This window comes from Dasypus novemcinctus, chromosome 8 (assembly GCF_030445035.2).
Source record: "Dasypus novemcinctus isolate mDasNov1 chromosome 8, mDasNov1.1.hap2, whole genome shotgun sequence".
Classification (NCBI taxonomy): Eukaryota; Metazoa; Chordata; class Mammalia; order Cingulata; family Dasypodidae; genus Dasypus; species Dasypus novemcinctus.
The window spans coordinates 47,754,125-47,768,363 of record NC_080680.1 but is presented as its reverse complement, the minus strand read 5'-3'; the positions used below and the strand labels follow the sequence as shown (position 1 = coordinate 47,768,363).

General features: G+C 36.6%; 1 protein-coding gene and 1 pseudogene across 1 annotated transcript; both read left to right on the top strand.

Annotated features, from left to right (window-relative positions):
• The first annotated feature begins 3,193 nt into the window (after positions 1 to 3,193).
• Positions 3,194 to 3,672, top strand: LOC105746009 (low molecular weight phosphotyrosine protein phosphatase pseudogene; annotated as a pseudogene).
• Positions 3,673 to 5,115: 1,443 nt separating this feature from the next.
• On the top strand, positions 5,116 to 12,472 carry RANBP6 (RAN binding protein 6). The gene has a single exon (XM_004484998.5). The coding sequence runs from the start codon at positions 7,867 to 7,869 to the stop codon at positions 11,182 to 11,184; it is 3,318 nt and encodes a 1,105-aa protein (XP_004485055.2). The 5' UTR covers positions 5,116 to 7,866; the 3' UTR covers positions 11,185 to 12,472.
• The last annotated feature ends 1,767 nt before the right edge of the window (positions 12,473 to 14,239 follow it).

The following is a 14,239-nucleotide window of genomic DNA, read 5'->3' as shown; positions in this document are numbered from 1 at the left end:
CTTTCAAAAGTAGACACACAATAATAAGCATATAACAATATAATGAGTTCAATATAGATCAGCACCCTTAATCTAATGCCAGTTCTACACTAATAAGAGATCGAATTCAATGGATAAATGATTCATTCTTCATTATCTCTTTAGTATAGTTATTATTTCTTCTTAGACATACAATTTCTTTAACTCACCTATAAAGTCAGTGTTATTTCTCAACCAGTTGAAGATACAGATAAATTTGTTTTGGCATCTTTCAAGATGATTTTACTGAGTCTACTAAGCAACTATACAAGTTCCTTTTATAATTATATTTTGTTTATTACATGAGAAACTGTCCAAAATATTAGCTCTAGTAAATCAGATGTATTTTAATTTTTGTAACTTTAATGCTATTATCATCATTATCGAAAATATACTTTCCTGAGTGTTTTATCTTTTTTTTTTTTTAATTTTTTTATTTTTTATTGACTTTGTAATAATATTACATTAAAAATATATATGTGAGGTCCCATTCAACCCCACCCCCCCACCCCCCCTGTTTTATCTTTATAATATAGTTTAATATGTCCACTTTGTGAGAATTTTTTTTTCTGGAAGTCTTTTTAAAAAGTATATAGCTGATATAATTTATAACCAATTATTTTGAATGGGATCCAGTCTGATTCCTACTTTGGTTCCTCTCTCATCCTTTACCACCCCTCACCCTGGGCATAGCTTCCACTGGGTTTTCTCTGTCCCTGGGAGTAGGAACCAAACATTCTGATTATAGGAGAACAAAATGAACAACAAATGGCTGGATGGTTGCTGTTCTCCATCATTGTCATAAGTTTCCATTGGATCAGTTATTTAATCTATATTTAAATTTTTAAAAAATTTCTATATTGTCTTCTATTTCTTATGCAAATTAAGTCGATTAATACCAGTAAGGACAATGTAAATTCTCTCAACCATTTGGAGAAGAAGGCAGTTGAGTACTCACACAAAGTTTTCTGTTCCTCCCAATTCATTGTACTTTTATTCAATTTTGGCTATTCTAAATTAATGCCATTTTATTCTTAAGGGTGATAACAGTGTTTTTTGTTTTACTTTTGTGCTTCTCATATTGTGAGGGAGGGGTGATCCTCATATACCTGGAGATAAGAGGTAATGTACTGGGAATACACAAAATTTCAAGGAAAACCTGGCTAGTCTTCCTGGCTTGAGCAAAATAACTCCAGACTAGATTGTAAGCTTCATGAAAGGTGGCATTTTGTCTGTTTTATTCACCACTGTATCCCCAAGGCCCAGCATCATGCCTGGCACATAGTAGGTACTCAATAAATATTTGTTGAATACATGAATGAAGTAGAAGGCTTAGAGAGAAAAAAATTTCATATGAAACAACTAAAAAATATTAGTAATTGGGGCAACAAATTTACATTAAAACGTTTAAATTAAAACTACAGCAGCTTCAAGTTACAGCCCCAGACATCAGGAAATCTCTCTCTTCTCACCTATTTCTTTTTCCAGGGGATGGGGATGAAAAAGTTGAAATATTATTCTAAATTAATAAATTTACATTGAAATAGAAATAAGAAATCTGTTTTTACCAAGCCCTGTATTTAATTTTTCACTGCATAGGTTATACAAATTGCACAAAAGCTCATAATTATACAAGAATTTCACAAATTTATATGGACTTTAACTAGCTTAAATTATGTTAAATTTACTGTACTTTAGAGAGTACTTGGTATGAATTACAGTGCTCAATGAGTTTTAGAATCTTATTTAATAATTATTCTTCACAATAAAAATAGAAAAAAGGACCAGAGTTAATAAATTGGATTATGGATAAATGGATATGGATTATGGATATGGATGTTTCCTATTTACTTTACAGTCAAAATTAGAGTTGTTACAGGAGAAGAGATAGTAACAAAATGAGATGTTATTAAAATGAATGAATTAGCAAATAAATAAATGAATGGATGAACAATGAATATCTTCATTAGGTATTTTCCTAAGTTAACATTTTCAACTGTGTGTGTGTACGTGAGGGGGTGTAGGGTTTTATGTCATGTATTTTATGCTGTAACAATCCTCCTTCCTTTTTGGATGAGGAACTGGGTCATTTATTTTATAAAATATACCACATTCTGGATTGGGCTGATTGTTTCCTCAGTGACTCATTAAAAAATCTCCCATCCCCTTATTTCTTGCAAAGGGATAATTAGCTCTAGAGACTGATGAAATTCTGATTCAATTGCATAGGAGTTGACTAGCGTGACAGTTTGAATTTTGTGAATCCCAGAAAAGATTATGTTTTTGAATTAATCTATTCTAGTGGGTGTGGGGCCCTTTTATTGCATTAAATTCAATTATGGGACTTTTGATTAGATCACTTTAGTCCAATCAAAAGCCCTGGAAATGCAAGCATTGATTTGGACATTTCACAGCCTCAGAACTGTAAGATTTCCCTCTACTAAAATTTCCATTAAAAAAACAAACAAACATATTTCTGGTACAATCATTGGCAGCCCTTCAGCAAACCAATACAACTAGCTTATTGTCAAATTTATGTAAAAATGTAAAAGATTTAAAATAGCTAAAATTATTTTCAAAAAGAAAAACAACACTGGGAGGCTATACCTACCTGGTTTCAAGATTTACTATAAAACTACAGTAATTGAGACAATGCAGCATTTGAATATGGATATATTAAAGTATGTATACAGATTATTGAAATAGAAGGGAGAGTACAGAAATAGAACCATATGTATATGGTTAATTGATAGTCAACAAACACGCCAAGGAAATTAGTGAGGGGAAAGTGGAACAACTGTAAATTCATATACAAAAATAAATAAACCTCAAGTCATACTTAATACTATATACAAAAATCAACTCAAATGGATATATACTTAATGCGGAATTTAAACTATAGAAGACAATACAGGGCTGTCACCTTGGGTTGGGTAAAGTTTTCTTAAATAGGACATAAAACACAAACTAGAAAATTAAAGTTTGATAAATTGGACATCATCAAAATTAAAAAAGTTTGAGCCTTAAAAGACACAGCTTTGGAAAAATACATGTCTGATAAAATGCTTGTATCCAGAACATATTTTTTAAAAACTGTTAAAACTCAATAAGAGAAAGAAAGCAACAACAAAAATTCAGTAAGAGGAACTTTGTGCCTCTCTTTGTACCTGGGAAGATGACAGAGCAGGTGGTCAAGTCAGTGTTGTTTGTATATCTGAGTAACATTTGCAGATCACTCATTGTAGAAGCAGTTTTCAGAAAACTTGTAACTGATCAAAATATTTCAGATAATTGGAGGATAGACAGTGCCTTGACATCCACATATGAGATGGGAAACCCTCCTGGTTATCAAGGGCAAAATTTCATGACGATGCATGATACTCCTAAGAAACACATTGCCCAACAGGTTACCAAAGACGACTTTGCCACATTTGATTATATTCTATGTATGGAAGTGAACAATCTGACAGATTTGAATAGGAAAGGTAATCAAGTTAAAAATGCAAAGCTAAAATTGAACTACTTGGGACCTATGGTACACAAAAACAAATTATTATTATTGAAAATCCCTATTACGGGAATGACTCTGACTCTAAGACTATGTATCAGCAGTGTGTTAGGTGCTGCAAACCATTTTTGGAGAATTCACAGTAAAGGTGCTTCCATTTATTACTGAAAGCCAAAAAACAATGATTACAGTGATGTTCCAGGTTTTGCAATCAATGTGTTAAGTGTAATGTTTCATAGCTCAAGGCCACAACTGCTTTTTCAAATTACTTACTGTTTCTTATCTTACAAAATGATTGTAGATGGAAATCAATGTTGTGTTTGGCAGAAGAGCTAATAAAAATCTTTGATTCAGACAGTTTATGGGGTACATTCAATGTTCTTAAACTAATTGGACCCCCTATTAGCTCAACTTCCATAAAGGAGAATTTTTCCTCATTTACAAAAGTCAGTTTGTACAGGAACGGCAGGAAAAATATTATCTCCCTTTATCAGTTTTCAGAGTTTGTGACCTAGCAATTGCCAATGAGTTAGTCTATTTTTATATCATTAGAAACACATCATTTTGTTTTTTAATCTGCTGTAGGCATTTCATTTTTTACGTTCAGATTGTCCCATCTTAGTCAGTGAGCGCCATCATGGTAATTTTTTCCATATTTTTATTTATTCTGGATTATTCTTGTGAAATATCAGGTAGGTCAACTTAATTCTATTTCCTCAGTTGACTGTTTAAATCTCTTTGATCATGGAAGAAATTTATGACTTATCTTGAACATTTCTCACATAGTAAGCTGCTAATAAACACCTGAATTGTTTGATATTGAGCTATCTCATGGAAACATTCTTGAACTGGCCTCTCTCTCATCAGTGCTAAACAAGCCAATTTTAATTACAAAATTTAATGAAGTTGTTCAACTCTAACCAAATCTACAAGTCCAGTCTTGAAATTTTGGGTATTATGTGAACTCATTAGGGAAAAACAGAAAATAACAATGCAAAAAGTAAATAGAAAAAATTCATGTAATCTAGAGAGAAGAAGTACCTTAATATATTAAATCATTGAATTTCCTTCTAAAATAAAAGATCATGAATAATTGTCCAACAATGGATTCCATTTAGTTCCTACTGTTTAAATGATGACCTTCACTGTAGCATGTGAGAGCAACTAGAGAACAAAATATAGGTTCTGGGACTTGTCTTCTTGGGGAAGTCCACGTGGACTTCTTGCCAGATTCCAGATCCATCTATTGATTCCCTATCTTACTAGCTGGCTCCACAGCTGTGGCTCAGACTTTCAGCATCTCGTAAGTGAACTAGGTTATTGGCCTCCTAAATGCCTCCAGCCTTCAACAGATGCACATTTGATCATTTCACTGCCCTTGATTAAAATCCATCAACAGCTCATTACCTTTAGAAAAAAGTCCAAATATCTTAATAAGACCCTTTATGACCTAACCTCCAATTAGCTTTTTTTTTCAAATTTTTTATTTCTCTCCCCTTCCCCCTGCCCTGCCCCCCGGCTGCTCTCTGTGTCCATTCGCTGTGTGTTCTTCTGTGTCGGCTTGCATTCTTGTCAGTGGCACCAGGAATCTGTGTCTCTTTTTGTTGTGTCATCTTGCTGCGTCAGCTCTCCGTGTGTGCAGCGCCACTCCTGGGCAAGCTGAACTTTTTTTTTTTCACGCAGGGCGGCTCTCCTTACACAGCACACTCCTTGAGTGTGGAGCTTCCCTAGGGGGCAGGAAACACCCCTCCATGGCAGGGCACTCCTTGTGTGCATCAGCACTGCACATGGGCCAGCTCACCACACAGGTGAGGAGGCCCTGGGTTTGAACCCTGAACCTCCCGTGTGGTAGGCGGATACTCTATCAGTGGAGCCAATTAGCTTTTTATCTTTCTCCTTCTTGCATCCTTTATCATCCCCAAGCCCTATCAGGCTCCAATCCAATGTTCCATTCTGAAATACTGAAATAGCTCTCATCACAGAAGGCTTTAAGGCCTTTCTGCCTCTGAATAAGCTGTCCCTTCAGTTAGAACAATTTTCTTTTCTTTCTTCAAATGGTAAATGGTGGTTCATTCTTCAAGTCAGCTCTTACATCACCTCCTGGGGAAAACTTACCTGATGTCTCCCAGACCCACAGTGGGTTGGCTGCTTCCATAATCCCAAGTGGTCCTATAGCAAACAATAATTACTACAGTGATCACTACACCATGTGCCATTGACTATATCTCCCTAGACCATGTGTATCCTTGTGTATTTCATCTTTACCTCCAGTACCCAGCACCATGCTTGAACATACCCTCAATAAATCTTTGCTAATAGACTAAATGAATAATTATATAACCTTAACCCAGAATGTTCAAAACATTTTTTCCAAAGTGGTTGTCCAATTTACTTATTTTACAACCAAAAATACAACTGAGCTCCCATTTGCTCCACATCCTCACCAATGCTTAATACTGTCAGTTTTTAAGAATTTAAACCATTGTGGCAAGTGCGTGGTAGTTACTCTTAGTTTCTAAAAAGTCTTTAATATGTTAATGATACAGTGTCAAGAGAAACATTTTTCCCATACTAACATATCATACAATAACATTTCCAGAAACAGCAAATGCAAAGGCCCTGTAGTTTTCAAGAAACAGTAAGAAAACCAGTGAGTCCGGAGCAAAGTGAAGAACTATAGTTAAGATCTTGGAATTGGATCAGAACTTATCACTGGTTCTCAAATTCTGATATCTATATGAAAACCCAGTGTGCTTGTAAATGGAAGATGCCTAGGCTGTATTCCCCAGAAACTCTGATTCAGTAGACTGAAGCTTGGGTCCTAACATCTATGTTTTGAAATAAGTATCCCTAGTGAATCCTTAATAACTATGATGCAGTTGGTTTTCAGCCCAAAGAATGAGAAATCCTGTTTAGAGAATAATGTTTCTTCCTAAATAAGTGTATTATAATATATTACAATGCAATTTAGGAAACTACTATTTTTTTCTATTATCTGATTAACGCTAAAACTATGATTTTCTATCTCTGTGGGTATATGCAGCAGCATTTTACAAAATTAAAATTAAGCCTGCATGGAGAAGTTTAACAGTCTTTGCAATAAGTCCAGGTTTTGCAGGTAGGCCGCAACCAGAAGCGTCAATGAAAGTCAATGATGAGTTCTGGGAGATGTTGGCTGTCCAAAGATGAGCTGGGAAATCTCAATGCTGGAATCACTTCCTCTTTCAAGGCTTTCAACTGATTGGTTAAAGCATCACTCATTGCTAATGGCAATATCCCTAATTGATGTAATTGTAATCAGCTATCTATTATTTGCCACTGCAATAAAGTCAATGGTGACTAAAGTCCATAAATGCCCTTATATTACAATTAGCCCTGTGCTTGCTTGACCAAACAAACAACTGGGCACAATTACCTGGTCGAGACACACTAGCCTAACCATCACAAACATTTAGAGATAAGACTAGGATCCAGGTCTTCTATTTATGAACCCAAGGCACTTATCACCATAATTTACTTAGTTGCCTTTCCCATTATTAAAATCGAAAGGTCAGATGATTCTGACACACAAGTTTGAGGACCACCGCTGTACTGCATTTGGAGTAGGCATGGGTCCGTAATCATTGCTTTTATTCTTTTATTGTACTTACTGTTTTTTAAAATAAACAGTTTTATTAAGGCATAATTCATATAATGTACAATTCATCAATTTAAATTGTACAATTCAAGGTTGTTGTTTTTTAGCACAGAGCTGTGTAACCATCAACACAATCAATTTTAGAACATTTTCATCACCCAAAACGAAAACATCTTACCTGTTAATAATGATTTCCCATTCCCGCCCCCCTCCACCTCCAGCTCCTGGCAATCACCCATCTACTTTCCATTTCTATAGGTTTGCCTGTTCTGGACCTTTCCTATTAATGGAATCATACAATAGGTGGTGTTTTGTAACTGGTCTCTTTTAGTTAGCATAATGTTTTCAAGGTGAATTTTTTGTTTTAAATTATCAGTGAACAGATAGCTTGGAACTAGAGAAAAGGACTCAACCCCATTAGAATACAATTGATATTATAATTTTTTTCCCTCTGTAGGTGCATTATTTATATCACATTGGAAAACAAACTGAGGCTGCTTTCCTGCCCACCCACCCCGCCTCCTCCCAAGCCTCCAGTCTTCCCTCCCGGGAGCCCCACCTCCACCTCTCAGCTGCCAGCTTGGGTATCCAGACAGACAGGAAACGCTCCCGCCCATCCTTGCCGGCGCGCAGTTACGTCACTGCTCCGAGCCGCAGGACCCCCTCCCTACTTCTCCTGTCGCACTAGCTTTGACAGAGCGCGATGGCGGCGGCCGGTGCTGCAGGCGTGGCGGCGGCTGTTTCGGAAAAGCAGGAGTTTTACCAGCTCCTGAAGAATCTGATCAATCCAAGCTGTATGGTGCGGAGGCAGGCAGAGGAAATCTATGAAAATATACCAGGCCTCTGTAAGACTACGTTCCTCTTAGATGTCGTCAGAAATAGGAGAGCAGGTTATGAGGTGAGACAAATGGCTGCCGCACTGCTACGAAGGCTTTTGTCCTCTGGGTTTGAGGAAGTCTATCCAAATCTACCTTCTGATGTTCAGAGGGACGTCAAGATTGAGGTGATACTGGCAGTTAAGTTAGAAACTCATGCTAACATGAGGAAAAAACTTTGTGATATTTTTGCGGTGCTGGCCAGGAATTTGATAGATGAGGATGGCACTAACCACTGGCCCGAAGGCCTGAAGTTCCTTATTGATTCAATTCACTCTAAAAATGTAATTCTATGGGAAGTTGCACTTCACGTTTTCTGGCACTTTCCTGGGATTTTTGGGCATCAGGAGCGGCATGACTTGGATATCATCAAACGGTTGTTGGACCAGTGTATTCAAGATCAAGAACACCCAGCAATTAGGACATTATCCGCTAGAGCTGCAGCTGCATTTATACTTGCTAATGAGAATAATATTGCTCTTTTCAAAGGCTTTGCAGACTTGCTTCCAGGGATCTTACAGGCTGTGGATGACTCTTGTTACCAGGATGATGATTCGGTCCTAGAATCTCTTGTCGAGATTGCAGACACAGTTCCTAAGTACTTGGGTCCTTATTTAGAGGATACTCTGCAGTTGAGTCTAAAGTTATGTGGAGACTCTAGGCTTAGTAATCTGCAACGCCAGCTGGCCCTTGAAGTAATTGTGACCTTGTCTGAAACTGCAACCCCGATGTTGAAAAAACATGCAAATATCATTGCACAGGCAGTTCCTCATATATTAGCAATGATGGTTGATCTACAAGATGATGAGGACTGGGTAAATGCTGATGAAATGGAAGAAGATGATTTTGACAGCAATGCAGTTGCGGCTGAGAGTGCATTAGACAGACTTGCTTGTGGCCTCGGTGGAAAAGTTGTTTTACCAATGACCAAGGAGCATGTAATGCAGATGCTTCAGAGCCCTGACTGGAAATACCGACATGCTGGATTAATGGCCTTATCTGCCATTGGAGAAGGATGCCATCAGCAAATGGAATCAACTCTAGATGAAATGGTTAATTCTGTTTTGCTTTTTCTTCAGGACCCCCATCCAAGGGTGAGGGCCGCAGCCTGTACTACACTTGGACAGATGGCTACAGATTTTGCGCCTAGTTTCCAAAAGAAATTCCATGAAACAGTGATTGCAGCTCTTTTGCGTACCATGGAAAATCAAGGTAATCAGCGAGTGCAGTCACATGCAGCTTCTGCTCTTATTATTTTTATTGAAGATTGTCCCAAGTCATTGCTAACTTTATATTTAGATAGTATGATGAAAAATCTGCATTCCATTTTGGTAATTAAACTTCAAGAGTTGATTCGAAATGGGACCAAGCTGGCCTTGGAACAACTTGTGACAACCATTGCCTCAGTTGCAGATACAATAGAAGAAAAATTTGTTCCATACTATGATATATTTATGCCCTCATTAAAGCACATCGTTGAGCTTGCTGTTCAGAAGGAACTCAAGCTTCTGAGAGGAAAAACTATTGAATGTATTAGCCATGTTGGTCTTGCTGTTGGGAAGGAAAAATTTATGCAAGATGCTTCAAGTGTGATGCAGTTATTGTTGAAGACACAATCAGACTTAAATAATATGGAAGATGATGACCCTCAGATTTCTTATATGGTTTCAGCATGGGCTAGAATGTGTAAAATTCTTGGAAAAGATTTTCAACAATACCTTTCTCTGGTTATTGAGCCTCTTATCAAGACTGCTTCAGCTAAACCTGATGTTGCTCTCTTAGATACACAAGATGTGGAGAATATGAGTGATGATGATGGCTGGCAATTTGTAAATCTTGGAGACCAGCAAAGTTTTGGAATTAAAACTTCAGGACTTGAAGCCAAAGCAACTGCTTGCCAGATGTTGGTTTATTATGCCAAAGAGTTAAAGGAAGGATTTGTGGAATATACAGAACAAGTTGTAAAGTTGATGGTTCCTTTACTGAAATTTTATTTCCATGATAATGTTCGAGTGGCAGCAGCAGAGTCCATGCCTTTTCTCCTGGAATGTGCAAGAATTCACAGCCCAGACTATCTTGCACAGATGTGGCAATTCATATGTGATCCCTTGATCAAGGCTATTGGGACTGAACCTGATACAGATGTACTCTCAGAAATAATGAATTCTTTTGCAAAATCCATTGAAGTAATGGGAGATGGGTGCCTTAATGATGAACACTTGGAAGAATTGGGTGGAATATTGAAAGCAAAACTCGAAGGGCACTTTAAAAACCAAGAATTGCGACAGGTTAAAAGACAGGAAGAAAACTATGATCAACAGGTTGAAATGTCTCTGCAAGATGAGGATGAATGTGATGTTTACATTCTGACCAAAGTATCAGATATTTTGCACTCATTATTTAGTACTTATAAGGAAAAAATTTTACCATGGTTTGAACAGCTACTTCCGTTAATTGTAAACCTAATTTGTTCAAGTAGGCCTTGGCCAGACAGACAATGGGGATTGTGCATATTTGATGATATCATAGAGCACTGCAGTCCAACCTCATTTAAATATGTAGAACATTTTCGGTGGCCGATGCTACTAAATATGCGAGATAACAACCCTGAAGTCCGGCAAGCTGCTGCTTATGGCCTGGGAGTTATGGCACAGTTTGGTGGAGATGATTATCGTTCTTTATGTTCAGAAGCCATTCCACTGCTGGTAAAAGTTATTAAGTGTGCAAATTCTAAAACCAAAAAAAATGTCATTGCTACAGAGAACTGTATCTCTGCAGTAGGGAAGATTTTGAGATTTAAGCCTAACTGTGTAAATGTGGATGAAGTTCTTCCACACTGGTTATCATGGCTTCCACTGCATGAGGATAAAGAGGAAGCTATTCAGACTTTGAGTTTTCTCTGTGACTTAATTGAAAGTAACCATCCAGTTGTACTTGGTCCAGATAATTCCAATCTTCCGAAAATAATCCGTATAATTGCAGAAGGAAAAATTAATGAGACTATTAACTGTGAAGATCCTTGTGCCAAGCGCCTAGCTAATGTTGTGCGCCTTGTACAGACTTCTGAAGAATTATGGTTGGAATGCATATCCCAACTCAATGATGAACAGCAGGCAGCTTTACAGGAGTTGCTAAATTTTGCTTGAAGCACTTTAATATCACTTAAATATTATCCTCATAAAAGCAACTCCAAGTGAATGTTGTGGATGGATTTCATTATAAGTGAGAGAACTGTTCTCTCCCTGCTTAAGCAGTTTATATTTCTTCCCAATGTTTTTTTCCAAAATTAGTGTCAACAGCCTTCTGTTCACCTTGCATGTTTTACCTCTTAAGCTCAGAATCTTGGTGATAACCTGTGCTTACATTGTCTTAGAATGTTTGTCATCTTTCATTAGTTGATATGAAGTATATACATCTTTGCTATTTACCTCAACTATTGATGCTGAACAAGCAATATAATTGGTGCCAAGATGTCATGGTGAATATCACAAGATGTTAATGAGCTCATGAAGAAAATATGGAAGAACTTCCAAGACAAACATCTTTGGAATTGTGGGTAAAGGATAGAATGGCATGCTAAGTTCTTCCTTGTTAATATTCTTGGTTATCATGGTAATGAGAGGATACCAAAATTGGGAGAGATTTTTGAGATGTTGCAGTGAATATGGGAAGTTTTCTCTTACGTACATGAACTTGTTCATAATGTACTCCTGGGAACAAAGCAGGGCCTAAAAATGTATTCTAGTTCCCCAAGGTGTCTTGCTGAGAGTTATGAGAACTTTAAAATGTTAGCTGGTCAGGTACATACATTTATCTAGGACTCTCAAGAATCATAGTTACTGAAAGGGGAGTCTTGGTACATCTGACATTAGTAGCATGTAACATACTGTAAGACAGTGTTTGCCAAATAATAAGTAATCAATATTTGCAGAAGGATTCAATCAATGTTATGGGGGTGGGTAGAATATTGCTTAGTGTATGTATGCCATTTCCCCCCCTGCAAAGCAGCTCAACATGAAGAGAAGGCCTGATTCAAAATAGGGCTTAGATTTCTTTTTCAAAGAAGTTCCTAATAGATTCTATAGTAGCACTGATGAGTATTTTATTATAAAAGTGAAAGGAAAGCAAAATTAAATTCCTCTTTAAACATAGGAAAGAAAACAGCTTTGAGACTAGCCATTTAGCAGCAGATATACATTATAAGAAAATATTTCTATAAATCTAGGGTTAATTATGTTAATTGAACTCTTGGTCTTTAATGTTGAGCTTTTTGTAGGGTAGGATAAAAGCTTTCTACTCAGCAGGTCATTATTAAAAACTCAAATACATCTGTTATGATTTCCTGGGGCTCTTGTGAGTACTGTGTATATGCAAAATATTTAACAAATATTTAAAATCTAATAAGTGCTCAATAAATGGTAGCTGTTATTCCTATTCTTTGTACCCTGAATTTGTTTTTTTATGGTTTGGGATTCCTTTTACATTCAGATCTTCCCTGATTCACCTTTTTCAGCTCCCATGGGCAAACCATTTAGGCCATTATGAACAGGGACATGAAGCTGAGATTTTATATATGCAAGTCCTCTCCATTCCACACCATTATTTATTATTAATGAGGGGAAAAAAAAGAAAAAGCCCTTATATAGAGTATGGCCACAATTTTGCTAAGTTTATTTAAAGTTTAAAATATAGATGAGTAAATAGAAAACTCCCACCACAAAGTATTAGTAGAGGTTAACCTGGGTGGTTGGATTAAATGGTGATTTTTGTTTTCACTTATCTATATTTTCTAATTTACAGCCATCATATTTCTTATGAAATAAAGCTTAACATTTTTTTTTACTTTCAAGGGCCTAATTCTACTTTCACAATATCTAGGATCCCTGTCATCTTGGCTTCTTCATAACTTAGAGTTGAGGTCATACTTTGCTCTTTTAAAACCCTTAGTTAAGAAGCCCTTGATCAACATTTCTAGCAATTCCCTACACTCTTATGCATAAGGAACTGGAAATTCTGTCAGAAGACTGGAGTTGTAGAAATATAACAGACCTAGATTTAAATTTTGGCAAACTACTTTGTTAACCTAAGCATTTTTCTCCATCTGCAGAGTGAAGATAATACCGAGATCAGATGGTTGTTCTGTGAATTAAAGGATATAATGAATGTAAAGTGCTTTAGTGGCACAGGGTTCAATAAATGGAAGCTAATATTATCTGAAAGTCATGAAATACTGTTGGTGGCCAAAAAGGAGGAGCGTATATTTGCTTGTAGAGTGGGTTCCAGATTCTTGGGCTTTGTCAAAGGAAATTAAGGATATTCAGTCAGACATGTTTGATTGATAGTTGCTGAAGTTGGATTGGTCCCTACCTTTTTTCTTGTGAGTTGAGGTATACTTGTGGGCTCTGAGTAGAGAGAACACTGTAAATTACAAATACAAGTATCTAGGGTGAGAGGAGATCTTAACTACTAGATGAGTGTGTGTGAAGAGTGAAAGTGTCAATATTCTAACACCTCAGAGTGTACCCACTTCACTATTTTACCTGAGACTGCTATTTAACTTGCTGGACCAAAAAAGATTTGAGGTTTTGAATTCTGTCAGTGCTCCTCACCTTAGGAGTAAAGAATCCCAGGAGACAGACTACCTGACCATTTAGTTATATAACTTAACTTTGCAAATACTTTAATTTCTATGCTTTTGTCTTTGTGTGCAAATAATTCCAAATTTCAAGGGCTAGGGTCCAGTTTAAGTAGAAAAATATGTACATCCTTCAAAGAGCATGAGAAAAATAGTATTACCTGCTTTCTCCCCCCTCATTTTAAGCCACTTGTAATTTAATGTGAATGATGAGTTTAACATTTAGGTGTACTTTAAACAGGTAAATATGTATAGTGAGATTTTAAGACCACTTTAACAGGACTATTTATTGCTGTATAGCTGAGACTTGAAATTGGGAGACTTTTTAGTTTGAAGGATATGTGTGTGTGTTTAAATGTTGCATTCACTTTCTTAATTCTTAGATTTTAAGATTCTAGAGCAGGGGTTCTCAATAAGGGGTCTGAACTGAAATTAAAAAAACCATTATTCTTGTGGGGATGTATTAGAGCAGGTGTGATGTATTTATTAAATAATACACAGTATAGTGTATTAAGAAGGGATCCGTGGTTTTCACCTGACTGGCAAAGGGGTCTGTGAACCAAAAA